This window comes from Trichechus manatus, unplaced genomic scaffold, assembly GCF_000243295.1.
Source record: "Trichechus manatus latirostris isolate Lorelei unplaced genomic scaffold, TriManLat1.0 scaffold00128, whole genome shotgun sequence".
Classification (NCBI taxonomy): Eukaryota; Metazoa; Chordata; class Mammalia; order Sirenia; family Trichechidae; genus Trichechus; species Trichechus manatus.
In genome coordinates, this window is record NW_004444064.1 from 650,935 (window position 1) to 677,555 (window position 26,621).

Here is a 26,621-nt window from a genome sequence, read left to right on the forward strand (position 1 = left end):
GAGGGGGAGGGGAGGGACCAGCAATACTGCCTCGTCTAAGTATGGAGTCCCTGGGTGATGCAGATGGTGAAGAGCTGCGTTATTAATAGAAAGGCTGGCTGTTCAAACCCACCCAGAGGCACGTCAGAAAGACATGTCTGGCCTTGAAAACCGTGTGGGGCAGTTCTGCTCCGCACACGTGAGGTCGCGATGAGTAGGGCTCCACTGCAGGGTAACAGGAAGTCCGGTAAAACAAAAGAACAAGGCCTTTCAGGGCATAGTGAGTTATTGTTAACTTCCTTCCATTCCCCTGCACTGGTTTTGGGTGTTTCCACAACCTACTGTCAATCTATTTACAAAAATGGGTTATAAAAATAAAGGATAATTTTGTGGCGCAGTCATTAAGAGCTCAGCTGCTAACCAAACATCCGTGGCAGTTCGAATCCGCCAGCTGCTCCTTGGAAACCCAATGGGGCAGTTCTAGTCTGTCCTATAGGGACGCTAGGAGTCGGAATGGGCTCCACGGCAACGGGATTTTTTTTCTTCTTTTTTTTTGTGTGTCCTACATACTTAGCACATCTTACAGCGTGTAATTTTAACCACAGCTCTGTGAGGTAAAGGACATCCCCACTCCACACATGAGGTCACAGGTACAGAAGGTTAAACTGCCCGGAATAAAGCTGGCATTTTTAAGCAACTTTGTCGAGGTATAACTTACCTCCAAATTCACTCGCTGCCAAGTGTACAATTCAGCAATGTTTTAGTAAACAGCCTCGTGCAACGAGCAGCCGTCACCCAGCAGCACCCTCGTGGCCGTGAGCTCCCTCTTCCCAGCCTCAGCCCCCCACCCACCCACCGGGACCCGCGGTGCCCGGCTCGGGCTGGGCTTTCGGACTGGGTTTCCGAGCTGGGTCCTGTCCCCACCCCGCCTACGCCGCGGACCTGGGGCGGGGCGGGGCGGCCGCCGGGCCCCTCCTGCAGCCGGGAACACGAAAGCGAAAGCCCGCCCGGCCGCGCCATGGCCGCGCGGAGCCTGGCCCGGGACCTGCAGGACGAGGCCACCTGCCCCATCTGCCTCGACCTCTTCTCCGAGCCCGTGTCCCTCGGCTGCGGCCACAACTTCTGCCGCGCCTGCGTCGACCTCAGCCGGGGCGTCGGGGACGCGCCCTTCCCGTGCCCCGAATGTCGCGAGCCCTGCGCGCCCCGCAGCCTGCGGCCCAATCGGCCGCTCGGGAGGGTGGCCGCCGCGCTCGGGCGCCTCGGGCCGGCGCAGGGTCGCGGGGGACCGTGCGACCTGTGCGCTGAGCACCTGGAACCGCTGAAGCTCTTCTGCAAGAACGACCAGAGACCCATCTGCGTGGTGTGCGACCGCGCCCGGGAGCACAGAGCTCACAGCGTGGCGCCCCTGGAGGAGGCGGCGCAGACCTACCGGGTGAGCCCAGCGGGACCCCTCGGCGCCCGGCCCCCCGCCACGCCCGGGGTCCCTCCGCGTCGGGACCCGTCCCACGCCCCGCAGGGTCCCTCCGAGCCCTGCCTGCCCGTGACCTTCGGCGCCGGGACCCTCGGCACCCGGATCCTCGGCACCTGCCTGCTCCCTGCCCCGGCCCCTCTGCCCCCAGCCCCAGTGCCTTCCCCCGGAGGGCCCCTCCGCCGCCCGACCCCTCCCTGCCCCGCCCCCCCCCCCCTGCCTGGGACCTTACTCTCTTGACCCCCCCCCCCCCCCCCCGCCCCCGCCTCCGCCCAAGCCGGGCTCTGTCCCTCTCCCACCACCTCTGGACTTCTAGCCAGGACCTGACTCTGCCCTTTCCCGCTGGCCTCTGTTCAATACCCCTCATTTTCACCCCTCTCCGCCCTAACCCTCATCCCGACCCACCTGACTCCCCTTGCTCCTGCCGAGCTCAGACTTTGTATACCCGTACGTGCACAAGTACACGCAGACACCCCCACACTCCGCCCCACACCCTTTATACCCTTCTCACATACGCCCACCCCGGCCCTGCCTCCCTCCTAACTGCACAGGCCCAGCAGCCTGGTCCAGGTTCCCTCTAACGGGGGCTGTAAGCTCGCTGGCGCTGGAGGGAAGGCGGAGTGCCAGGTCTATCATGATTATGCGGACACTGATACGTGCTTCTCCGATCAACAGTAGCGCATTCACTTACCTAGCATCAGCTCCTTGCCAGGCACTGTTCTGACATCTTTACGTGTGTTAATGCAGCCAATCCTCGTAACAGTAGGAATTAATATCATTTCCTATTTATAGATGGGGAAACTGAGGTACAGAAAGCTTCCGTGCCTCCTGTCACACAGCTGGGATTCAAACCTAGGCAGCCTGCCTCTAAAAGAATTGCACCGTTATATACATTTTTCCAGCTGACTGGGGGCTCTTTTCATTTAGAAAATTATTAAACCCACAGCAAAGTTGAAAGAACGTTGTACATTTAACACCGGCAAGCCCTTCGCATTTTGCCATATATTCATTCTCATTCTGTCTCACTCTCCTTATGCTTAGATTTAGGTTAAACATTCTGTCAATAATCCTACAAAGGTGATGTTGTATATACTCCATATAGCATCAAGTCCAAAGGCCCATGATGCCAGGTTGATGCTGTTTGACTGCTTCGTTAAGGTGGCGTCTGCTTCAGCTCTCCATTGTACAGTACGTTTTCCCCTTTGTAACGAGCAAGCCATCTGTAGGATGATGTTTTGAGACAGTGTAACTATATCCCATTCCCTAACACCTTGTCACCCGATGGTCTTAACAGGCATGGTGACTGAATTGACTGTGATTACTGTGGTGTTGGAAAATCTAGTTTCATTTCTTCAACATTTATTAGCAAGCATTCTTCTGTAAAGAGAAGCTTTCCCTTCCCATCACACCCGGTTTTTATTTGATTATTAGGATGGAGTCATGGATTTTTATATTAGTTTAATGTGCTTTAATCTATTATATCACTCTTTTTGATGCTCAAATTGTCATAAGTTTGACCAAGGGGAATTCCTTCCAAGGCAATACCTGTGTCTCTGATGTGGTTTCGGCCCACACCTAGAATCTGCCATTTCATCTATTAGTGGGGAATGGTGTTTAGAAACCAAGATCTGGATGATAGGTGTGCTCATTGCTACTAGGGTTACGCACTCAGCTGCTAACTGAAAGGTTAGTAGTTCGAACTCACACCGTGGGAGAACAGACCTGATGATCTGCTGCTGTAAAGATTACAGCCTAAGAAACCCTATGGGGCAGTGCTCTTCTGTCATATAGGGTCTCTATGAGTCAGAATCAACTCGACGGCACACAACAACGGCAGCACATGACAACAGGCCCTTTTGATTTGCAGAATTAGGAGATACATGTATGAAGTTCTGAAATCATGAGTTTATACTTCAACCTTCAATCCAAATCCCATTCTGCACGAGTCTTCCTTACCTTTCCTCAGAGTTCGGCGTCTTCTCCAAAGGAAGCTATGCCTTCATTAGTATCTCTGAGCCCTAGCACTCAGTAAATGCTTGTTGGATGAACGGATGAGAATAACTGTGGTTGTCTTCTTTTTCCTTTGCTCTGATCCTACGTGAAATACCTACTTAAGGAAGCATAACCTCTCTGGTGTCTCCTGCAGGAATCGTTTCCAAAGATCCTGGAAGAATTGAGGAAAGAGATGAAAAAGGCTCAGAAGCTGCAGGCTGAAGGAGTGAAAACCTCAGAAGCTTGGCAGGCAAGTAACTGGGCTAGCCTGGGAAGCACGCTCACTTAAGGGACTCGTCCTCCACCTGGTACCTGGAAGCTCAGGAGGATCAGTTGGGGTAGCAGTGCCAACTAGCCAGAAAGCCCACTCAGGGTCAGCCACCTTGGTGGGCTGTTGGAAATGTGACAGTAGATTTAAGACACTGGCAGCAAAGCTGTGGGTTAGGTTACTCATATACTTTCAGCTTTCACAGGAAAGCCACTATCTGGGAGGACTTCCTGAGAAAGGAAAAAGAATGAAGCATTTGAGGGAAAAATTACATCTGAAAAATGTCTGTCTTATATTTAGGGTTAGATTGCATATTCTAGGCCAGTGGCTTTGGAACATTTTTGGCTAACATTCACTGTAACCAAAAACTTCTAACACCTCACCCTAAAACACACACAACAAAGAAACCCATTGGCATTGAGTCAATTCCGACTTATATGAAAATATGTATGTAGTTGGAGGGAAAAAGATTTTATTAAACAATCTTACTTATATGCAGTACACACTATTTCCTGTTCTATTCTACTCTAGTCAGTTTCGTTAAAAATAAGCACACCTGATTTCTACCCACTGGATTGATTTCTTGACAACTTAATGGGTTGTGACCTGCAGTTGGAAAATCACCAAGATATTGTCAAAGTCTGTTGTTGTTGTTATTGTGTGCCGTCGAGTCTACTCATAACGACCCTGGGACAGAGTAGAACTGGCCCAGAGGGTTTCGTAGGCTGAAATCTTTACAGGGGCAGCTGGCCACGTCTTTTCTCCTGAGAGAGGCTGGTGGGTTCAAACCCCCAAACTTTTGGTTAGCAGCCGAGCGCTTAACCATCGTATTCAGGACACCTTTGTCAGAAGTCTAGCTCCCAAATATTTCCTTTATCTCTTGCTGAGAGCTTAAAATTTCTGGGCTTCATTCATTTACTTTTGTAACAACTTTACTGTGGTATAATTCACATACCATACGATTCTCCTGTTTTAGGTGTACAATTCAGTGACTTTTAGTAAATTCACCATCACTGCAATTCAATTTTAGAGCACTTCCATTGTCTCAGAAAGATCCGTCAGCCTATTTGCAGTCACTGTCCATCCCTTCTTACCCTAAACTTAGCCCCAGGCAACCACTAATCTATTCCTTATCTTGATAGAGCTGTCTTTTCTGGACATTTCATGTAAATGGAATCATATAATATATGATCTTTCTCATCTGGCTTCTATCACTGGGAGCCCTGGTGGTGCAGTGGTTAAGTGTTCAGCTGCTAACCAAAAGGTCGGCAGTTCAGATCTACCAGCTGCTGCTTGGAAACCCTATGAGGCAGTTCTACTCTGTACTATAGGGTTGCTGTGAGTCGGAATCGGCTCGACGGCAATGGGTTCTGTCACTGAGCATAATGTTTTTGAGGTTCATCCATGTTGTAGCTTGTATCAGTGGTTGATTCCTTTTATCCCTGAACTGTATTCCATTGCATGGATGTATGATCGCATTTGTTAATCCAATTCATTGGTTGATAGACCTTTGAATCATTTCTACTTTTTAACTGCTGTGAATAATGCTGCTGTAAACATTTGTGTATGAGTTTTTGTGTGGACGTATATTTTCATTTCTTTTGGGCATATGCGTAGGAGTAGAATTTCTGGGTTGAGTGGTAAATGCAGGAGTCCCCTGAGTGGCTCAAAAGGTTAACTGCTTGACTTCTAGCCGAGAGGTTCGAACCCACCCAGAGGCACCTTGGAAGACAGGCCTGGTGATCTATTTCTGAAAGGTCACAGCCCTGAAAACTGTAGAGCAGTTCTACTCTGCATGCGTGAGGTTGCCATGTTTGGAACCAACTCAGCAGCCAGTAACAACAACAACAGCATGGTAAATTTATGTAGAACTTTTTAAGAAATAACTGAACTGTTTTCCAAAGTGGCTGCACTATTTCTCACCAGTTGTGTATGAGGGTGTCAGTTTCTCCGCATCCTTAACGACACGTATTGTCTTTCTTTTTGATGATAGCTATCCTTGTGGATGTGCAGTGGTTTGTCCCTAAGGCTTTAATTCGCATTTCCCTAATGACTGATGATGTTGAGCATCTCTTCCTGTGCTTGGTGAAATGTTGGTTCACATCTTTTGCCGATTTTTTAATTGGTTATCTGTCTTCTTGAGTTGTAAGAGTTCTTAGTATATCCTGAATACAAGTCTTTTACCAGATATATGATTTGCAAATATTTTCATTTTCTTAAAGGTCTTTTGAAGCGCAATAAAAGAAAGTTTTTGATTTTGATGAAGTCCAGTTTATACTTTTTTCTTTTCTCTGATGTATTGTGCTTTTGGTGTTGTATGGAAGAAATATTTACCTAACCTAAGATCAAAAATATTTTTAGTATGTTTTCATCTAAAACTTAAGCCAGTTAGGAAGCCCACTCAGGGCGAGTCACCTAGGAAGGCTGTTGGAAATCTGGCAGTGGGTTTCAGTTTTATCTCTTGCATTTAGGTGTATGGTATCTTTTTAGGTATTTTTGTGACTGGTATGAGGTAATGGTCAAAATTCATCTTTTTTGCATGTATATAACCAATTTTCCCACCACCATTTGATGAAAAACTATTCTTTCTCTATTGAATTACCTTGGCACATTTGTTGAAAATCAGTTAACTCAGTTCAGTTCCATTGACCTATATGTCCATACACCACTACCACACTGTCGTAATTACTATATTTTGTAATAAGTTCTGAATCATGACCCGTAAGTCCTTCAATTTTGTACTTTCTCAAGATTATTTTGATCATTCTGAGTCCTTTGCATTTCCATGTTTATTTTATGATCTAATTTTTACAAAAGGGCCTGCTGGAATTTTGATAGAGATTGCATTGAATCTACAGATTAATTTTAGGAAGTTTACCATCTTTACAATATTGAATTTTCTAATCCATGAACATGGTGTATCTCTCCATTTCTTTGGTTCTTTCATTTCACATAGCAATGTTTTGTAGATTTCAGTGTACAAGATTTGCATTTGTTAAATTTATTCTTTAGAATTTAGCTGTTTTTGGTACTATTGTGAATAGAATTTCTTTCTTAATCAGTGTTGGATTGTTCATTGCTAGTATGTGGACATATAATTAATTTTTTTTAGTGATTGCTTTTTTATTTTTAAAAAATGGACTTTATGTTTTAGAGCAGTTTTAGGTTTATGGAAAAATTGTTCAGAAAGTACAGAATTCCAAATAGCGCCCCCCCAGTTTTTCTGTTATTAACATCTTGCGTTCCAGTGGTACATTTGTTACAATTAATGAACCAACATGGACATATCATTATTTTCTAAGGTCTATAGTTTACATTAAGGTTCTCTCTTAGTGTTCTACAGTTCTGTGCATTTTGACAAATGCAGAATGTCATGTGTTCACCATTATGGTATCATACAGAGTAAGTCACTGCTCTGAAAATCCCCTGTGCTCCACCTACTGTCCCCCTGTCCCCCGCTCCAGCCCCTGGCAACCACTGATCTTTTTATTGTCTCTGTAGTTTTGCCTTTTCCAGAATGCCATATAGTTGTAACTGTACAGTATGTAGCCTTTTCAGCCTGGCTTGTTTCATTTAACAACATACGTTGAAGATTCCTTGATGTCTGTTTGTGTCTCGTTTCTTTGTATCACTGAATAATATTCCATTGTATGGATGTACCACAGTTTGTTTATCCATTCACCTATTGAAGAACATCCTGGTTGCTTCCAATGTTTGGCAGTTATGAATAAAGCTGTTATAAACATTTGTGTGCATGTTTATGTGTGAGCATAAGTTTTCAACTCATTTGGATAAATACGTAAGGAGTGTGATTACTGGATTGTATGTATGGTAAGTCTATGTTTAGCTTTGTAGGACATTGCCAGACTGTCTTTTAAAGAGTCTGTACCATTTTATACTCCCACTAGCAATGGATGAGAGTTCCTGTTGCTCCACATCCTCATCAACATTTGGTTTGTGTTTTGGATTTTAGTTGTTCTAATAGGTGCATAGTGGTATCTCGTTGTTTTAACTTGCAATTTCTTAATGATGTATGATGTTGAACATCTTTTCATAAGCCTGTTTTCCATTTGTATATCTTCTTTGGTAAGATGTCTGTTTAGCTCTTTTATCCATTTTTTAATTGGGTTATTTGTTATGGTTGAATTTTAAGAGTGCTTTGTGTATTTTGTATACAAGTCCTTTAACAGATAAAGTGTTTTGCAAATATTTTTTTCCGTACTGTGGCTTGCCTTGTTATTCTCTCTTTTTTTTCATCTTTCCCAAAGCATAAGTTCTGACTTATTTATTTTTTTATTGTGATGAAAATATACACACTAAGTAGTGGTTTAAACCTCGGCTGCTAACCGAAAGGTCGGCAGTTCAAATCCATCAGCTGCTCCTTGGAAAGCCTATAGGGCAGTTCTACTCTGTCCTATGGGGCCACTATGAGTTGAAATCGACTGACAGCAATGGGTTTGTTTTTTGTTTTAAGCTACTCGCCAGCATAACAATGTCTGCATTTACAATTCGGTGACATTGATTCCCTTTTTCATGTTGTACAACCACTATCACTATCCTTTTCCAAAATATCCCACCACCATTAACATAAACTTAATGCTACCCAAATACAAAACTCTCCTTTTCTCCCTCGCTTCCACTCCTGGTAACCATTAATAATCTTTGGTATCTATATATTTTCTTATTTCATGTAAGTGAGATCATATAGTGTTTGTCCTTTTGCAACTGAGTTATTTCGCTCAGCATGTTTTCAAGGCTCATACATGTTGTGGCATTCATTTCTCCTTATGCCTGCACAGTATTCTGTGGTGTGTATATACCACACTGTGTGTATTCCTTCATCCGTTGACGGACATTTTGGTTGTTTCCACCTTTTAGCTATTGTGAAAAGTGCTGGCATGAACATTAGTGTATAGGTTTCTGTTTGTGTTTCTGCCTTTACTTCTGGATATATACCTAGGATTGGGATTGAGTTTTTAATCTTAATGGAGTTCAACTTATCAATTTTTTATTTCATTGTGCTTTTGGTGTTGTTTCTAAAAAGTCGTCACCAAACTCAAGGTCACCTAGATTTTCTCCTATGATTTCTTCTATAAGTTGTATAATTTTTCATTTTACAGTTAGGTCTGTGATCCTCCTTGAGTTAATTTTTGTGAGAGGTGTAAGTTCTGCATCTAGATGTGGATGTCCAGTTTTCCCAGTACTATTTGTTGAAGAGATTATCCCTTCCCCATTGAATTAGCTTTACGCCATTGTCAAGGATTAGTTAAGTGTATTTGTGTGGCTCAATTTCTGGGCTTTCAGTTCTGTTTCATTGATATATTGTGTATTTGTTTGCTAATACCACACTGTCTTGACCATTGTTGCTTTTCTTTAAGTCTTGATGTAGAGTAGTACTCAGTCTTCCCAATTTTGTTCTTCAATTTTCTGGATCTTTTCCCTTCCCTTATACACTTTAGAATTGCTTTGTAAGTATCCACAAAGTAACTTGCTAGAATTTTGATTGGGACTGTATGAATCTATACATCAAGTTGGGAAGAACTGACATCTTCATAATACTGAGTTTTCTATCCATGAACATGGAATACCTTTCCATTTGTTTAGATCTTCTTTGTTTTCTTTCTTCAGAGTTTTGTAATTTCCCTCATATAGATCTTATACATGTTTTGGAAAAAAAAAAGAAGAAGAAAGTGTGAGGAATCACTTTATCCCAAATTAAGGCCTGCGCCTGCTGTTAAGCCATGGTAACCAACACAGTGGTATTGGTGGATGGATAGATGTATTACATACATAACATATTTTGTTAGATTTATATCGCAGTATTTCATATTTTTTGGTGCTAATGTAAATGACATTGTATTTTTAATTCCAAATTCCAGTTGTTCATTACTGGTATATAGGAAAGCAATTGACTTTGTAAAATTTAGTATCCTGCAATCTTGCTATCACTTATTAGTTTCAGGAGTTTTTTGTAGATTCTTTGGGTTATTCTTCATAGACATTCATATCATCTACAAAGACATGTTTATTTCCTCCTTCTCAATCTGTGTACCTTTTTTTTTCTTTCTCTTTTATTACTGCATCAGCTAGGACTTCTAGTACGATGTTGAATAGGAGTGGTGAGAGGGGACATGCTTGTCTTGTTCCCCATCTTAGGAGGAAATCATCTATTTTTTCACCATTAAGTATGATGCTAGCTGTAAGTTTTTTGTAGATTCAGTTTATCAAGTTGAGAAAGTTCCCCTCTATTCCTAGTTTGCTGAGATTTTTTTTTATCATGAATGGGTGTTGGATTTTGTCAAATGCCTTTTTTTTATCCACTGATACGATCATACGATTTTTTTTTATCCTGTTGATATGTATTACATTAGTTGGTTTTCTAATATTAAATCAGCCATGCATACCTGGAATAAATCCCACTTGGTCGTGGTGTATAATTCTTTTTATACATTGTTGGTTTGATTTACTAATATTTTATTGAGGATTTTCTGAATTCTCTATTCTTTTCTATTGATCTTTGGGTCCATCTATCCACCAATACCATACTGTTTTGGTTACTGTAGCTTAATAATAGGCCTTAATTTTGGGTAGAGTGATTCCTCGCACTTTATTCAATTGTTTTAGCTCTGCTATATCCTGTACCTGTCTATATTAATTTTACACTAAGTTTATCTATGTCCGCAAAAACCTTTTTGAGTCTTAATAGGAATTGCATTAAACCTATAGATCAATCTGAGAAGAATTGAAATCTTTACAATGTTGAGTCTTCCAGTAAATAAACATGTATGTCTCCATTTATTTAGGCCTGTAATTTTTTTCATTTGCACTGTTAAAATTTTCAACTATAAATTCTATAAATGTTTTACTAAGTGTATACTTATGTGTTTCATTTTCTTTGGAGAAATTGGAAATGGTATTGTGTTTTTAATTTTGGGCTCAACTCTGTATATAACAGAATAAAACATTGCACGGTCCTGGCCATCCTCACAACTGTTGCTATGTTTGAGCCCATTGTTGCAGCCACCGTGTTGATACATTTCATTGAGGGTCTTCCTCTTTTTTGTTGACCGCTACTTTACCAAGCATGATGTCTTTCTCCAGGGATTAGTCTCTCCTGATAACATGTCCAAAGTAAGCAGGTCAAAATCTCACCATCCTCGCTTCTAAGGAGCATTCTGGCTGTACTTCCTCCAAGACAGATTTGTTCCTTCTTCTGGCAGTCCATGGTAGATTCAATATTCTTCGCCAACACAATTCGAATGTATCAATTCTTCTTCGGTATACAGATTTTATTTTTGTATACAGATATTTGTGTACAGATATTGCATCTTGTGAATTTGCCAATCTCATATATTAGTTCTAGTAGTTGGGTGTGTGGGTTGTGTGTGCATGTATTCCATAGGATTTTCTGTATAGTGAATCAAGGCAGTATTACTCCCTCTTTTCCAATCTGAATGCTTTTTTTTTTCCCTTGCCTCACAGTGGTTAAACGTCCAATATAATGTTGAATATAAGTGGTGGGAGCAGACGTTGTCCTAATCTTACGGAAATGCAGTCAGTCCTTCACCGTTAAGTATGATGTTTCTGTGGTTTTTCCTTAGTTGCTGTTTACCATAAGGTGGAGTTTCCCTGTAATTTCTACTTTGTTGAGAGCTTTTTGTTTTTTTTTTTGTTTTGTTTTTAATCATGAATGAGTGTTGAAGTTTGTCAAATGCTTTTTTTGCATCTATTGAGATTATCATGGGCTTTTTGTCTTCTATTAATATGATGTATTACTATTACATTAATTGATTTTCAGATGTTAAACCAGTCTTATATTCCTGGGATAAATCTCACTTGGTCCCTTGGGTTGCAGGATTTGGTTGGCTAATATTTTGTTGAGGATTTTTGCATCTATATTCATAAGAGATACTGGTCTGTAGTTTTCTTGTGGCATATTTGTCTGGCTTTGGTAGCAGGGTAACACTGGCCTCATAAAATGAGTTGGGAAGTGTGCCCCTCTTCTCTATTTTCTGGAAGAATTTGTGAAGGTTTGGTATTATTTCTTTTTTAAAAGTCTTACAGAATTCTTCAGTGAAGCCATCTGGAATTTACTTTGTGTGAAGATTTTAATTTACTAATTCAATTTTTTTAGTATAACAGTTATGGGTGTATTTAGATGTTCCATTTCTTAATTCAGTTTTGTAATTTTTGTCTTTCTAGAAATCTGTCCATTTCATCTAAGTTGTCTAATTTATTGACAGAAAATTGTTTAAAATATTTCCTTACGGTGTTTTTCATTACTATAAAGCTGGTAGTGATGTCTCGTCTCCCATTTCATATTTTGGTAGTTTGTGCCTTCTCTCTCTTTTCTTTTTCTTGGCAATCAAGCTAACATTTTACCTTTTTTTTTTTCTTCTTATCTTTTCGAAGAAACAACTTTCGATTTCATTGACTGTCTCTATTGTTTTTCTGCATTTTATTTTGTTGATTTCCACCCTGGTCTTTACTATTTCCTTCCTTTGGCTTGCCGTGGGTTTAGTTTGTGCTTTGTTTTTTGTTTTTTTTCCCTAGTTTCTAAATGTTGAATCTTAGGTAATTGATTTGAAAATTTTCTTCTGTTCTAATATACTCCTTTGCAATTTTAAATTTCCCTTTAAGTACCGCCTTAGCTGCATCTCATTACTTTACATATGCTGATTTCACTTTCAAGAATCTTTTCTTGATGTTTTCTAATTATCCTTGTGGTTTCTTCAACACATGGATTATTTAGTATTGTGTTGTTTAATTTCCAAATATTTTTAAATTTCCCCAGTTCCCTTCTGTTGTTGACTTCTAATTAATCTCCGTTTTGGTCAGAAACATACATTCTATGATTTCAGGCCTTTTAAAGTTGAGACTTGTTTTTTAACCTAGCATATGGCATATCTTCCATGATGTGCGTTCTACTAGTGTTGTTGAGTGTTGTATCGATGTCAGTTTGGCCAGGTTGGTTGATAGTGTTTAGTAAGTTTTCTGTATTCTTGTGGTTTTTTTTCCTAGTTATTCTACCCATCATTGAGAGGGAGCTGTTGTAGTCTCCAACTGTTGTTGAATTGTCTATTTCTTCCTTTAATTCTGACAATTTTTGTTTGATGAGTTTTGAGGCTTTATTATTGGGTGTGTGCATGATGATAATTGTTGCATCTTCCTGATAAATTGACCTTTTATCATTATAAAATATCCTCCTTCATTTATAGTAACTTTTTTTGTTGTTGTTTTACAATCTGTTTTTTCTTATATAACCACCACTCCAGCTCTCTTGTGGTTACTATTTGCAAGATGTATTCTTTTCCATCCTTTTAATTTCAACCTATTTGTGTCCTTTAAAGTCTGTCTCTTGTAGACACCATTTATTTTTGTGGGTTTTTTTTGTTTAGTGACAAGGTCTGCCTTTTTATTGGGTATTTAAAGTATTCTTGTTTAACGTTATTTTATGTGGTTATGCATTGATCTACCATTTTGCTATTTATTTCCTATATCTCATGTCTTTTGGTTCCTTTGTTGCTCCTTTACCATTTTATTTTGTATTAAATACATATTTTCTGGTGTCCCATTTGAATTCCTTTTTTTTATCATATAACAGGGTAGTTCTTAGTGGTTGCTCTTGGGATTACTATATGCGTCTTCACTTATCACAATCTATCTCAGATCAATACTTAAACTTATTATGGAAGCTCTGTTCCTGTATGGTTCCATTTCCTCTCTCCTCCCCTCCTTTGTGTAAGTATGTATTTTGTGTATATCATAAACCCAACAATATAGCATTATCATTACTATTTTGTATAATTTTAGGTCTTTTAAAGAAGAGAAGAGAGGATAAAGTATTTTTATGAAGTCTTTTCCATTAACCTACATAGCTGTCATTTCTGGTACTTTTTATTTCTTTCTTTGGATTTGAGTTACTATCTGCTGTCAATTCCTTAGGGGAGCCCTGGTGGCACAGTGGTTAAACGCTTGGCTGCTAACCAAAAGGTCAGTGGTTTGAACCCAGCAGCCACTCCGTGGGAGAAAGATGTGGCAGTCTGCTTCGGTAAAGATTTACAGCCTTGGAAACCTTATGGGGCAGTTCTGCTCTGCCCTGTAGGGTTGCTATGAATCAGAATTGACTTGACAGCAACGAGTTTGGAGTTTTCTTTGGTCAGTTCCTATCTCCAGTATTGTCTCATTTCTTCCTTGTTCTTTGTGCTATTATTGTTACATATATTAAATTTTTATTATACAATTTTATAATTATTTTTATGTAGTTGTCTTTTAAAATAGTTAAGATAAGAGAAAAACTTATTTATATTGTCCTTTATATCTTCCTACATAATTATCTTTACCAGTGCTCTTTATTTCTTCAAGTAGATTTCTATTTCATCTGGTTTCAGTTTCTTCCAGCCTGAAGAACTTTCTTTAATATTTCTTGTAGGGCAAGTCTGCCCACTGTTTTCTGGCCTCTGTTGTTTCTGAGGAGAAGTCGGCTGTTAGTCTTGTTGAGGTTCCTTTGTACGTGATGAGTTGTTTTTCTCTTACGGTTTTCAATATCTTCTCTTTGTTTTTGGCTTTCATCCGTTTGTCTATGATGTATCTAGGCGTGGATCTCTTTGTGTTTATCCTCCTTGGAGTTCGTTGAGTTTATTGGATGTGTATGTTAATCTTTCTCGGCCATTATTTTTTCAAATATTTTTCAACCCCTTTCTCCGTCTCTCTCTCTTCACGTTCTGGGACTCCCGGTACACACATGGGAATGCATTCAACTTCAGGGAGTTTACAAGTCTGCCTGGCTTTTGCTTTCTGTGTTTTTGAGACTTCACATTCAGCCAGGGGGACGTTGCTTGCTAGAGCCCCCTTTGGTCTCTCGAGCATGTGTGTCGTCTTGCACACACACACAGCACTCTGGTCCACCAGGGTTGAGTATTATTTTATCAAGGCCTACGTTGGCTGTGCTGTTCCCCTGATCTCGCTGTTAATTTTCTGTCTGGTCTGGTCTGCCATTTTGTTTGCCCCTGCTAATATGGCTGTCATGTTGGTCTTCCCAACAATAATTCAAATTGTTATTATTTTTGACAGCATGCCTGGCCGTGGAGTTTTTGCACTTTGCTCCAAAAAAAGCATCTTTCTCCACAGGAAAGCTGCCGGTCCTTACCCCCTACCCTGCCCTGGTATAACTTCTCCATCATGGAGCTGGGGGTGGAGACAGGGAGAGGAGTAGCCCCAGGCGAAATGCTCCCATTCCCACTGGGTTTTGTGAGGTTCAATAGATTTTCTTGAATAAATGTTTTCAATTTGTTATATATGCTTTTGGTCACTTTCCAGAGATGTTTCATGCTTGTTGTGACAAGGCTGTCTAGTATTAATGTTGCTTTTCAGGGAGAGGATATTTACCAAGTTCCTCACTCAGCCGTTTTTAAAGGCATGGTCTCATATGAAATGCAAATGCTGCCAATCATCTTTATCACTTCTGCTTAAATTTATTTGTGAATGTGTTTCATACATCTTCTGGAAATTTGCTTTGACCTTTGTATCCAGGGGACAGTCAATTATAGGTCAAAAGCCATCCCAAGGGATTGGAGATAGTCACAAACACAATGAATCTTTTGATCCAGATGAAATCTGGTTAAAAATGAATGTGGAGGACTAAGTTTAAAATGAGAGATCTGGCGGGTATTTCTCTTTGGTGATGTCAGGGTGTTTTATATTGTTAATATTGGTGCCCTTATCCATCATGAATGTGCTCAGCTGCTAACTGAATGGTTGGAGGTTCAAGTCCACCCAGAGGTGCATCAGAAGAAAGGCTTAGTAATCTTCCAAAATACCAGCCGCTGAAAACCCTATGGAGGACAGTTCTCTGACACACGTGAGGTCTCTGGGAGTCGGAATCGACTGAACAGCCACTGGTCTGGTTTTTTTTAATCCTCCATACATGGTGTCCATATATGATTTTCCATAAATCATGATTAAATTCATATCCTGCGTCTCAGGACTGTTTTAATTTTCCAACAGCAAAGTCACCTCTTTTTCCTCTGAAGGCTGCCTTCTAGGTTACCAACATATCCCTGGTTGTCTTAAAGCCCAGTTAAGATGGAGCTTCCCTCCTCCTGAAGGTATGGAGGAACCATTCCAGCTACTAATCTAGCATTCAGATGAAAGAACTGAGATGACGTGGCTGAGGAGCTCTGAAGTCAGAGACTGTAGGAGTTCAGGTGAATAGAAATCTGTAGAAAGAGGACATGACAGGCAAAGCCAGGAGGAGGTGAGAACAGCGGGGAAGAAATGAGAGAGAGAGTTTTGGAGATAAATTCTTCTGAAGACTGACAGAAACCCAAGATAGCAGTGCCTTAACCAAGATAAACTTTTCTTTTTTTTTTTCATTTCTCATTTAAATATAGGCTGACAGGGCTGGTCTGGCAACTCCATTCTGGAATACCTAGTTTCCTTCTATCTTGTTACTCTATCCTGAGTAGTTGGATTATACCCCATTGCTCAAGATAGCAGCTGCAGCTCAGGCCATTACAATGACATTCCAGTCAACAGAAGGAATCTTTTTGAGGATACATTCCAGAAATTGCACACATCAATTCAACTAACATTCCATTGACTGTTATTTAGACACATGGCACCCTGGTCTCAACAAAGGCTGGGAGGTGTTTCTCCTGACCGTCCACGTGCCTAGCTAAAAACCTGGAATGTGGCAACTGTAGGGAAGACGGATTTGGGGAACCACCTACCAGTGTTTGCCACATCCCCTTAAGGCCCTATTTAATGTTAATTTTTCTTTGATTTAGAAAGCAAAAACAAGAGGACGTGTCAGTCTTTTGTGAAAGGAAAGCCAGTTGCACATGATATATGAGCTGAGAAGCATTCATCCCTTTATCTGTTAATCCAGTATTTATTGAGAAACTTTCCTGCAGTAGGTGCTGTCTGAGGTTCTCGGGAGGGAGCACTTCAATAGTAGGGGTGAGGAAGGGTCAGATCTAGATATATTTCGGGTATCAAAGATAAATTTCACAGTTTCCCCTAATGTTATTCCAGAGAAGCTTAAAAGATGTGGCTCAGTATTCCCAGGCTATAGATCATAGACAGGTTTCCACATGCCTGTGGCTTAGATGGACGTCACTGCATCTATATGTATGCTAAGTACCACGGAATAAAACGGAATAAATTATTACTAGCTAAACATTATTGAGCACTTTCTATACTAACTCATTTCATCCTCACAACAATCCTATGAGGCTGTTGTTAGATGCTGTTGAGTCATTTCCGACTCATAGCAATCCTATGAACAACAAGATGAAACTCTGCTCTGTCCTGCGCCATCCTCACAGTCGTTGTTCTGCTTGAGCCCATTGTTGCAGCCACTGTGTCCATCCATCTCATTGAGGATCCTCCTTTTTTTTGCTGACCCTTTGCTTTACCAAGCATGATGTCCTTCTCTAGGAACTGGTCCCTCCTGATAACATGCCCAAAGTATGAGACATAGTCTTACCATCCTTGCTTCTAAGGAGCATTTTGGCTGTACTTCTTCCAAGACAGATTTGTTCATTCTTCAGGCAGTCCATGGTTTATTCAGTATTCTTCACCAACACCATAATTCAAATACATGAATTCTTCTTCAGTCTTCCTTATTCATTGTCCAGCTTTCACATGCATATGAGGAGATTGAAAATACCCTGGATTGGGTCAGGCGCACCTTAGTCCTCAAAGTGACATCTTTGCTTTTTAACACTTTAAAGAGGTCTTTTGCAGCAGATTTGCCTAACGCAGTATATCATTTGATTCCCTGACTGCTGCTTCCATGGGTGTTAAGTGTGGATCCTTGACAACTTCAGTTATTTTCTCTGTGTATCATGATGTTGCTTATTGGTCCAGTTGTGAGGATTTTTGTTTTCTTTATGTTGAGATGTGATCCCTACTGAAGGCTGTAGTCTTAATTTTCATCAGTAATTCAAGTCCTCTTCACTTTCAGCAAGCAATGTTGTGTCATCTGCATATCGCAGGTTGTTAATGAGTCGTCCTCCAATCCTGATGCCACATTCTTCTTCATAGAGTCCAGCTTCTCGGATTATTTGCTCAGCAGACAGATTGAATAAGTATGGTGAAAGGATACAACCCTCACACACACGTTTCCTGACTTTAAACCACGCAGTATCCTGTTGTTCGAATGATTGCCTCTTGGTCTTTGTACAGGTTCATCATGAGCAGAATTAAATGTTCTAGAATTCCCATTCTTCACAATGTTATCCATAATTTGTTACGATCCACGCAGTTGAATGCCTTTGCATAGTCAATAAAACACAGGTAAACATCTTTCTGCTATTCTCTGCTTTCAGCCAAGATCCATCTGACATGAGCAATGATATCCCTTATTCCACTCCCTCTTCTGAATCCAGTTTGAATTTCTGGCAGTTCTCTGTCAGTGTACTGCTGAAACTGTTTTTGAATGATCTTCAGCAAAATTTTACTTGTGTGTGATATTAATGATATTGTTTGATAATTTCCACATTCTGTTGGATAACTTTTCTTTGGAATTGGCACAAATATGGATCTCTTCCAGTCGGTTGATGATAGTGCTTATGGGGTAGGCACTATTATAACCCCATTTTACAGATAGGGAAACTGAGGCCAGAGAGTTTAAGTAACTTGCCCACAGTCACATAGGAATAAATTTATAAAAGAATGATTGTTACCCAGACCATCTGGCCCAGAAACAAACAAGAACGATAATATTACTCTGGGCATCAGAGTTTTTTCATCCATAAAAGAATGCCCTTCTGCTGGAGAAACTGGGAATCACTAATGGGAACAGCTAGCTTAGAGAACTCAATCAGGAAAGAGCCTAGACTTGTAAAATATAAATAGATTCAGAAAGCATCTTAGTTATCTAGGGCTGCTAAAACAGAAATACCACAAGTGGATGGCTTCAACAAACAAGTTTATTCTCTCACAGCCTAGTAGGCTAGAAGTCTGAATTCAGAGCGGCAGCTCCAGGGGAAGGCTTTCTGTCTCTGCTCTGGAGGAAGGTACTTGTCACGAATCTTCCCTTGGCCTGAAAGCGTCTCTGCGCAGGAACCTCAGATCCTGCTCCCAGTGCTGCTTTCTTGGTGGTATGAGGTCCTCATGTCTCTCTGCTCTCTTCTCTCTTTTATATCTCAAAAGAGATTGACTTAAAACACAATTGGATCTTGTAAATTGAGTCCTGCCTCATTAACGTAACTGCTGCTAATCTCATCTGATTAACATTATAGAGGTAGGATTTACAACATCTAGGAAAATCATGTCAGATGACAAAATGGTGGACAATCACACAATACTGGGAATCATGGCCTAGCCAAGTTGGTGCATATTTTGGGGGGACACAATTCAATCCATGACAGAAAGTATTCAGAGAGTGACAAATTAGTTAAAAGGCAGTCAGGGATATTTCAAATTTATTTCCAGTTGGATTTCTAGATAGACAGTTTTGTGACCAGGTCAGACTGCCAGGTGGAAAGATTATGGGCTTCCTTATTTTTGTTGGGTGTGGGGCGAGGCATAAAATGTGGACAGAGAAAATGAAGAAAACAAAGACAGGGAAGATGAAGGAGAAAGTAATTTGTAAGAGCCAACATGGGGGAGGGTCAGGAGAACCCTTAGGAGAAAGCAAGAAGGGAAGAGGGATTACTTACGAAGCTGTCACTTCTAGAAGGACAATACAAGCAACGTTTTAAAAAAAGCAAAAGGTAACTGGTAAAACTAATTTTAATAATTTTATTTACCATTTGACATTGTTATCATTTCAAGAGCTCGTCAACATTAAGGTTATTAATGAGCTATTTTACATTTTCTTTTTCATACTAAATTTTTGAAATCTAATGTTTGCTTTCCACCCATAGCACCGTCCTTCCTAGCCACTAGCCACATTCCAGCTGCTCAATAGCCACGTGTGGCCAGTGGCTGCCATATTTGACAGTGTGGGTTGAGAGTCTCCAGTTCAAATAGCCATGCTATCAGATTGGGTTTTAATAAAAACAAAAGTAGTAGACTTAACTCATTCAGGGTCTGACTTGAGAGTAGAAAAACGAGCCTCTCTGGGGAGGGAGCCAAGAGTCATTTTCTGCCAGAAAGCGGTAAAAGATGATGATTCTGTGCTACACGAACTGGTCAGTGTGAGCAGTCTGCTCGGGGTGGGCAGGATGATGTGCGTTTGCCAGTTCCCTTGGTGTAAACTCTTCTGCCTTGGCTGATACCTGACATCACTGAATGAGGCGTTGGAAAGCGATGTGCCGCAGTGCGCAATGTAAGGTATTCCCACCATACCGGTGCAGTGGCCATAAATAGCCTCAAGAGCTAAAGATGTAGTAAAATAATTAGGACTTTTGAGTATGTGTCATCTTTATTTTTAATATAATTTATGTAATTGTTCCCAATAGAATTTATGTAATTTGAAATGCTCACATAAGGGGTTCCTGGGTGACATAAACATTAAGCACTTGACTAGCAGCCAAAACGTTGGCGGTTAGAACCCACTCAGAGGTGCCTTGGAAGGCACACGTGGGGATCTGCTTCCACTGCGCCACCAGGGCTCCTCCAGAAGGTCACAGCCACGAAAACCCTGTGGAGCAGTTGTCCTCTGCGCAGATGGGGTCACCGTGAATCGGGATCAATACACGGCAACCGACAAGTGTAAATAATGTTTAATAATCGCCGTTTCGCAGCCGACTTGCAGAATTCCTGCAAATGTAACAGGCGGCCCTTCCAGCAGGTCCTGAGTGGTGGTCGCCGTTGGCGAGGCCCTGCCTGTAGGGTCCCCATGCGCCAGCTCTGGCCCGATTCTTCCCTCACCCCCAGGTGAAGGTGCAGGGGCGGAAGCAGAGGACCGTGTCCGAGTTCGAGAAGTTCCGGCAGCTGCTGGCGGAGGAGGAGCTGCGGGTCCTGCGGCAGCTGGAGGAGGAGGAGGCGGCGATGGTGGAGGTGCTGAGGCGGGACGAGCGCGCCCTGGCGGAGCAGAGCCGCTCCGTGAAGGAGCTCGTCTCCGAGCTGGAGGGGCGCAGTGAGCGCCCGGCCTTGGGGCTGCTCCAGGTGACACCTGCACCCCGGGCGGGGGTGGGAAGAGAAGGGAGAGACGGCAGAGGCCGGGCTGCAGCCGTGGACACGTGGCGCCTTCCTGCTTCTGGCTCTGCTTCCTCCCTCACTTCTACGGGGAGGAGGAGGATGGCAGAAGGCTTCGCCGTGGCCCTGGAAAGGCGATCCGTGGCCTGCCTGTGGCTAGTTATGTTTTATCCTCCTCTGGCCCCAGAGCCCGCCCAGGGCCCATCCCAGGCGGTAGGACCGTGTGTCACAGGCAGAGGCAGCTGGCGTCTGAGCTCAGCCCTGTGGCTTTGCCCTGCACGCGACAGACGCTGAGCAGAGACTCCCAGCCACCCATGACCCCAACTCCAAACTCTGTGTGGTGGAACAAAATAACGAACGCTGAGACACCTACTTTCCCAGCGTGTCGTAGGATTCAAACTTTATTTATGGGTGATTCTGTATGATTCTCTAAACTGTTTTCGGAAACATTATCTTTGCCTAAGAATCTTAAAGAATTTTTTGTTGCCTGGGTGGCACAAATGGTTAAGCGCTCGACTACTGACTGAAAGGTTGGCGATGGGAACCCACCCGGAGGCACCTCAGAAGAAAGGCCTGGCGATCTGCTTCCGAAAGGTCACAGCCTTGAAAACCCTATGGAACAGTTCTACTCTGCACACAGGGGATCACCATGAGTCACCCTGATAGCAGCTAACAGCAATCCTTTACTGCACAACTGGAGACATGCTTTTGTGAATCAAGCGCATGTAGGTGTCAGCTGAAGCTGTGCGCTTGGGCAAGACTGCTGAGCGGGAGAGCTCGGGTGAACCTGAGGAAGGCCACCACGTTAGGGCTGAGTAAAGGATCCTGCACAGGATGCTGACCAGTAGCCAGGAGAGGCCGGAGGAGAAACAGCAGCCGTCAGGTGAAAAGTGTCGTAAGGGCGGGAGAGGCGTCTCAGGCTTCACTGAATGGTCCAGAAAGATTCAGACTGAAAACTGTTACTCAGTTTACAACATGGAGACCGTCAGTGACCAGAGAAGGAGCTGTTTGGGTTGAGCAAAGAGAAGGGAAGTCAGGCTGGATAAGTTAGGTACGAGTGGGTGGTGGGGGAAATGGAGATGAGAACGGACAATTCGTGGAAGACGTATGACTTTGAAGGGAGGAAAGTGAGCACCTGGGGTGGGGTGGGGGTCGGCCCGCAGAGGAGGGTTGGTAGGATACAAACAAGGAGGTGTCTGCAGAAGGTCTCTGTGCTCTTGAGGTCGGGAGAGAGGTGGCGTGGAACTGACCGTCCTCTCCACTAACCCAGAGTTTCTGTCTTCTCTGCAGGGTATAGGAGAGATTCTGAGCAGGTATGTTGTCCACGGGAGCCGAGGGGTGTTCTTTGTAAACCACGTGGCCCCTGCATCTTGCTGGGCCAAGGGGTAACAGGCCGTGTGCTTCTTCTAGGATTAAGCATCTGGAGCTTCAGACCCCAAAGGCCATTTCCATGGAGCTGAGGACTATGTGCAAAGTCCCAGGGCTGTTGGAGACACTGCGGAAATTCCAGGGTAAGGGGTGCATGGGGTGTGTTTTAGGAGTCCCTGAGTGGGAAAACGGTTAAGCACTCATCTACTAACTGAAAGGTTGGCAGTTCAAACCCACTCAGAGTCACCTAGGAAGACAGATCCAGCGATCTGCTTCCAAAAGGTCACAGCCTTGAAAACCCTATGAAGCACTTCTCTTTTGCACACACACGGTTGCGGTGAGTCGGAGTTGACTTGACAGCAACGAACAACAAGGGCGTATTTCAGGACACGAGAGGTCTCAGATGCTGTGATTCCAGGGCCAGTAGCCAGGCCTCTCTGTGCAGTGAGCCTCTAAAGAACAGTTTCCAAGGATCCCAGCCTTGACCTTACAGGGAGCCAGCTTCCAAGGTGCAGCATCCAGGGAAGGCCTTTTTTTCCCTTCTTTCATTTTCCCCTTCTGTACATCGCTTCAGCCTACTGCTCCCCATCTGGCTCTAGCCAGACACGACCTGTGTCATGGAGCTTCCTGCCTCAGAGATGATGGGAACACTTGCAATTCAAAAGTGGGGTGGGGTGGCGCATTATCTTCAAGGCCTTCGTCATGTAATTATTACGCACACAGTTGTAATTCCCTCATCATAGAGTTACTCTGTGCCCAGCACTGGACTAGCACGCTGGACAGAGGGGTAGGCGATCTGTGGGCTAGTAGTTGACACAGACGGTGAACGCGTGCACAGGGGTTCTTCGCGTGTGTGCTCTGAGGAGAAGCGTCCGATTGTTAAATGAGAGACCATTCACGGGCTGCGGAGAGGCCCTGCCGGGGTGGTGACGCTGCGGCAGACTTTGTTCCCGTCCCCACGGCACCCTTGGAAGTGTCTCCTGAAGACACAGCAGCCCTCTTGATGGCCAAGCCCAATGGCGTCTCGTTCTTTCCAACTTTTTTATTTTGAAAACTTTCCAACACACAGAGGTGTCAAAAAAAAAAAGACATCAGTGAACTCTACTTACTCTCCATGCCTCTTGTCTTGCCTCACAACCCGGGGTCTCTCTCCTGAATTTAACTCCTGGTTTCCTTCACTGCTTCCTCTGTTTGCAGGGTGGCTGTCTCCTGCCAGCACCCCTGCCCCGAGCGCTCTGTTCCAGCCCTAACTCTCTTTGCTCTCCTCACCCCTTCCCAGGGAAACCCCCCCATTCTGTCCTAACTGCCCCCGCCACTGTCAGTCCTGAAATCCTGTCCCTGTCTTGTCCTCACAGTCTAGAGTCAGCCCTGGTTGCCAGGCGACCCTCCTGGCGGCTGTCGCCTCTGCATGCCTCCCTCCTCCCTTCACCTGGGATGTGACACCAAAGCGTGTCCATTCTCCAGGGCTCAAAAGTCTAGAGTTATCCGTCAACTGGCATCTTTTCCAAGATGACCAGCCTTTGAAAGGCCAAGATAAAAGTACAGCTTTGCAGACGGCAGGGTGGGCCTAGAGCAGGACGAATGAGAACCCCTTTCCTTACCCACTTGGGGTGCTGACCTCCCCTCAATTTAGGAAGAAGCCTACCACGGTAAGAAGTAGTTCCAACGGTAAACAAAGGGCCCGCATTTATTGAGCGCTTCCTGTGTGTAATCCGCAGTGGTGGTGACCCTGGACCCTGAGAGCGTGCACCCCCGCCTCACCCTGTCCGAGGACCGGAGGACCGTGTTGCAGGCCCAGCCCTGGAACGGCCAGCCTGGGGCGGGGGAGCTGTTTGGGGGCTTTCCAAGTGTGCTGGGCTCCGAGCGCCTGTCTGCTGGCAGGCACTATTGGGAGGTGGAGGTGAGAGACAGAGGAAGCTGGCTCCTTGGGGTGTGTAAAGAGGACGCCGACAGGAAGGACTCTCCCACCTGGACCCCCGAGCACGGGTTCTGGAGCAAGGGGGACCTTTTTCCCGCAGGTGTCTTCAGCCCCCAGAAAACGCTCCACCCCCGGGTTGGGGTTTTCCTAGACTATGAGGCTGGGGAGCTTTCTTTCTACAACGTGAATGAAGAGGCCCACATCTTCACCTTCCCTCGGGCTGTCTTCTCCGGGCCCCTGCGGCCCATCTTCATCACACCGTCCTGGTGTCAGACCCGTCTGACCATCTGTCCAACGCCAGGAAACGGCACCAAGGACGCCCCCTCTGCTGATGGAGGGAAGCCTTTGGAGGCGTCTCTGAGGGGCTCGTCAAAGCCCCCTCTGTTTGTGTTTGGAAATGTCCCTGCCTCAGATCCCAGTCTCCCTCCACAGCGGAACATCTGAGCTCAGAGCAACCTAAGAAGGAGGAGGCGCATGCTAGAGGAAGCATTTCGGGGCTCTGACCAGCTGTGTCTCCCCGCACAGCAGATTGCTAATCCTTCACAGCTGTTCACTCCGGATAACTCCATTTCTTGTCTTTTCTGGCACTTCTACTCTGAGTTGCGGGAGCGCTGTGGACTCACATATTGGGGTGTGCACGAGCCTTCCCCCATCACGGGTGTTACTGGGCGGCTGAGGTGGGCGTCCCGAGTGGGTGGGCTCGAGGTGGGTGGGACAGGCGGACGATGAGCCCCGGTGTCGCGGTAACGCCCACAGCGTTAATGCAGTCTCAGTGCAGAGAACAGGAATGAGCCGCCACACAATGCAGCGGCCAGGGCCCTGCTGGAGGGCATCATTCCTTTCTGTGCCCCACATTCCCAGAGGAACATGGAAAATGGAGGGTTTCTCACAGGAAGGTGACCAGAGGAGTGAGGAACGGCTGCGGATGTGGGCTGTTTAACTAGGAGAAGAGAAGGCTTGGGGGTGAGAGGACGGGACTTGTTAGCCATCTTCAGGTGCTGGAAGGACTGAGCTGCCCCAGCCCTGGAGGGCAGGATCCTTACCTGTCAGTGATATTACGGGGCGTGAATGGCATGAGGCTCCTCAGGCCCAATGCGCCTTTTCCTAATAAAGAGATCCTGTCCCCTTTTCTATCAGAAGTGAAAATCATGGATAAATCCTCCCCACAAACATAATTAAAAAATCATTGCGAGCACTGCCCACAATATAAAGAAGAAATAACAAGAAGAGTTCTGTAATAGTGTTTCCCCGTCCGCGTGCTCGGGCACAGCCATACCGGGAGGCGTACTAGGAGGAAGCAGAAGTGAACTCCCGCCTGTGAGAATGACGGAACCAGAACTGTGAACTGTGTGTGTGAACTGTAGCCACAAAGGTGGCTGAGGACGGAGGCACCGAGGATGCAGATGCCCCAGGCAGCGCTGCCTTCCCTGAGGTGCTTTTCTGAAATGATGGATAATTCTTGGTCACATTCCAAACTAAACAGAACACAGTTTTTCCTCAATTAACCAGTAATTGCATTCCTTGAAAAAGCCACAAAAAACATTCTGTGGTTGTATATGTGAAACAGTAGGGGCGCAGATCTTTCTAAGCAGGGTTCTGACCTAAATGGATGTCAGGAAGAAGTCTGCTGTGTAGCGCTGTCTTGCTCATTGTAGAGTCCGTTGCTGGCTGCAGCTCACTCGGTGCCCCACAGTGACTGTGACAGCAGCATACCCTTACGAGTTTTCACAACCTCCTTCACTGAAAACCCCGGGGTTGCGATGACCTCTTAAGAATCCTCTCTCAGGTATGAACAACTGTATTTTTAAATACAGTGTACACTTCAGGTAGCAGAAGGGAACCCTACAGTTGGAAGAGACCTTAAAGGGATCCATGCCTTCGCCTCTGTGCAGTAAAAGCTTTTCTTACCTCGCCCAAAGAAAGGTGTGGTCCATTGCCCCTGGCTCCCGGGAGGTAACCTTTAAGCCCTTGGAATATGTTGCCTGTTAAGAGTATCTTTGTTTACCTGGGGGCCTTGGGCCATGCCAGATAGTCTATATTAACAATGTGATTTATGTGGGAGACTTGGGCCAAATGATATCAGTTGACATCTGGAGTGACCGTGTGGGTATCTGAACTCCAGTAAACCCTCTGGGCACCAAAGCTTGAGTGAGCTTCCATTGTTGACAATACTCCATGCATGTTGTCACATGAAAGAAGTAAGTGCTGTCTGTATACCACCACTGGGAGAGAACAACTGGAAGCTCACGCCTGGACTCTCCTGGGCCCTGCCCTGTGCTCCTTTTACCTTTGCTGATTTCAGTCTGTGTCCTTTCTCTGTAATAAACCATAACCATGATTATAACTTTTTGCCAAGTTCTAGTGAATCATTGGACCTGAGGGTGGTCTTGGGGACCCTGAACTGAATTCTCTTTACCACGGCCTCTGTTCAGAGTTCTGACCTCAGGAAGCAGCATATTCTATTTTCAAACACCTCTTAGAAAGTTTTTTTTTTTCTCATTTTGAGCTGAAATCACTTCTATTTGGAATGCAGATTC

At 44.0% G+C, this 26,621-nt stretch overlaps 1 protein-coding gene across 2 annotated transcripts; it reads left to right on the top strand.

Annotated features, from left to right (window-relative positions):
* The first annotated feature begins 997 nt into the window (after positions 1-997).
* On the top strand, positions 998-26,482 carry LOC105756709 (E3 ubiquitin-protein ligase TRIM11-like). 2 transcript variants are annotated; one of them, XM_023739042.1, is made up of 6 exons: positions 998-1,411; positions 3,594-3,689; positions 20,538-20,768; positions 22,089-22,111; positions 22,209-22,309; positions 23,885-26,482. In XM_023739042.1, the coding sequence occupies exons 1-6, from the start codon at positions 998-1,000 to the stop codon at positions 24,526-24,528; spliced, it is 1,509 nt and encodes a 502-aa protein (XP_023594810.1). In that variant the 3' UTR covers positions 24,529-26,482. The 2 variants fall into 2 exon arrangements, with proteins under 2 accessions (XP_023594810.1, XP_023594811.1); XM_023739043.1 differs by having other exon boundaries at positions 24,185-26,481.
* The last annotated feature ends 139 nt before the right edge of the window (positions 26,483-26,621 follow it).

Bases quoted from the DNA above. Each gene is read 5' to 3' on its own strand.
- LOC105756709 (XM_023739042.1), top strand. From the start codon at position 998: ATGGCCGCGCGGAGCCTGGCCCGGGACCTGCAGGACGAGGCCACCTGC. The intron at 3,690-20,537 runs GCAAGTAACTGG...CCTCACCCCCAG, and splicing joins AAACCTCAGAAGCTTGGCAG to GTGAAGGTGCAGGGGCGGAA. The intron at 20,769-22,088 runs GTGACACCTGCA...TCTTCTCTGCAG, and splicing joins CGGCCTTGGGGCTGCTCCAG to GGTATAGGAGAGATTCTGAG.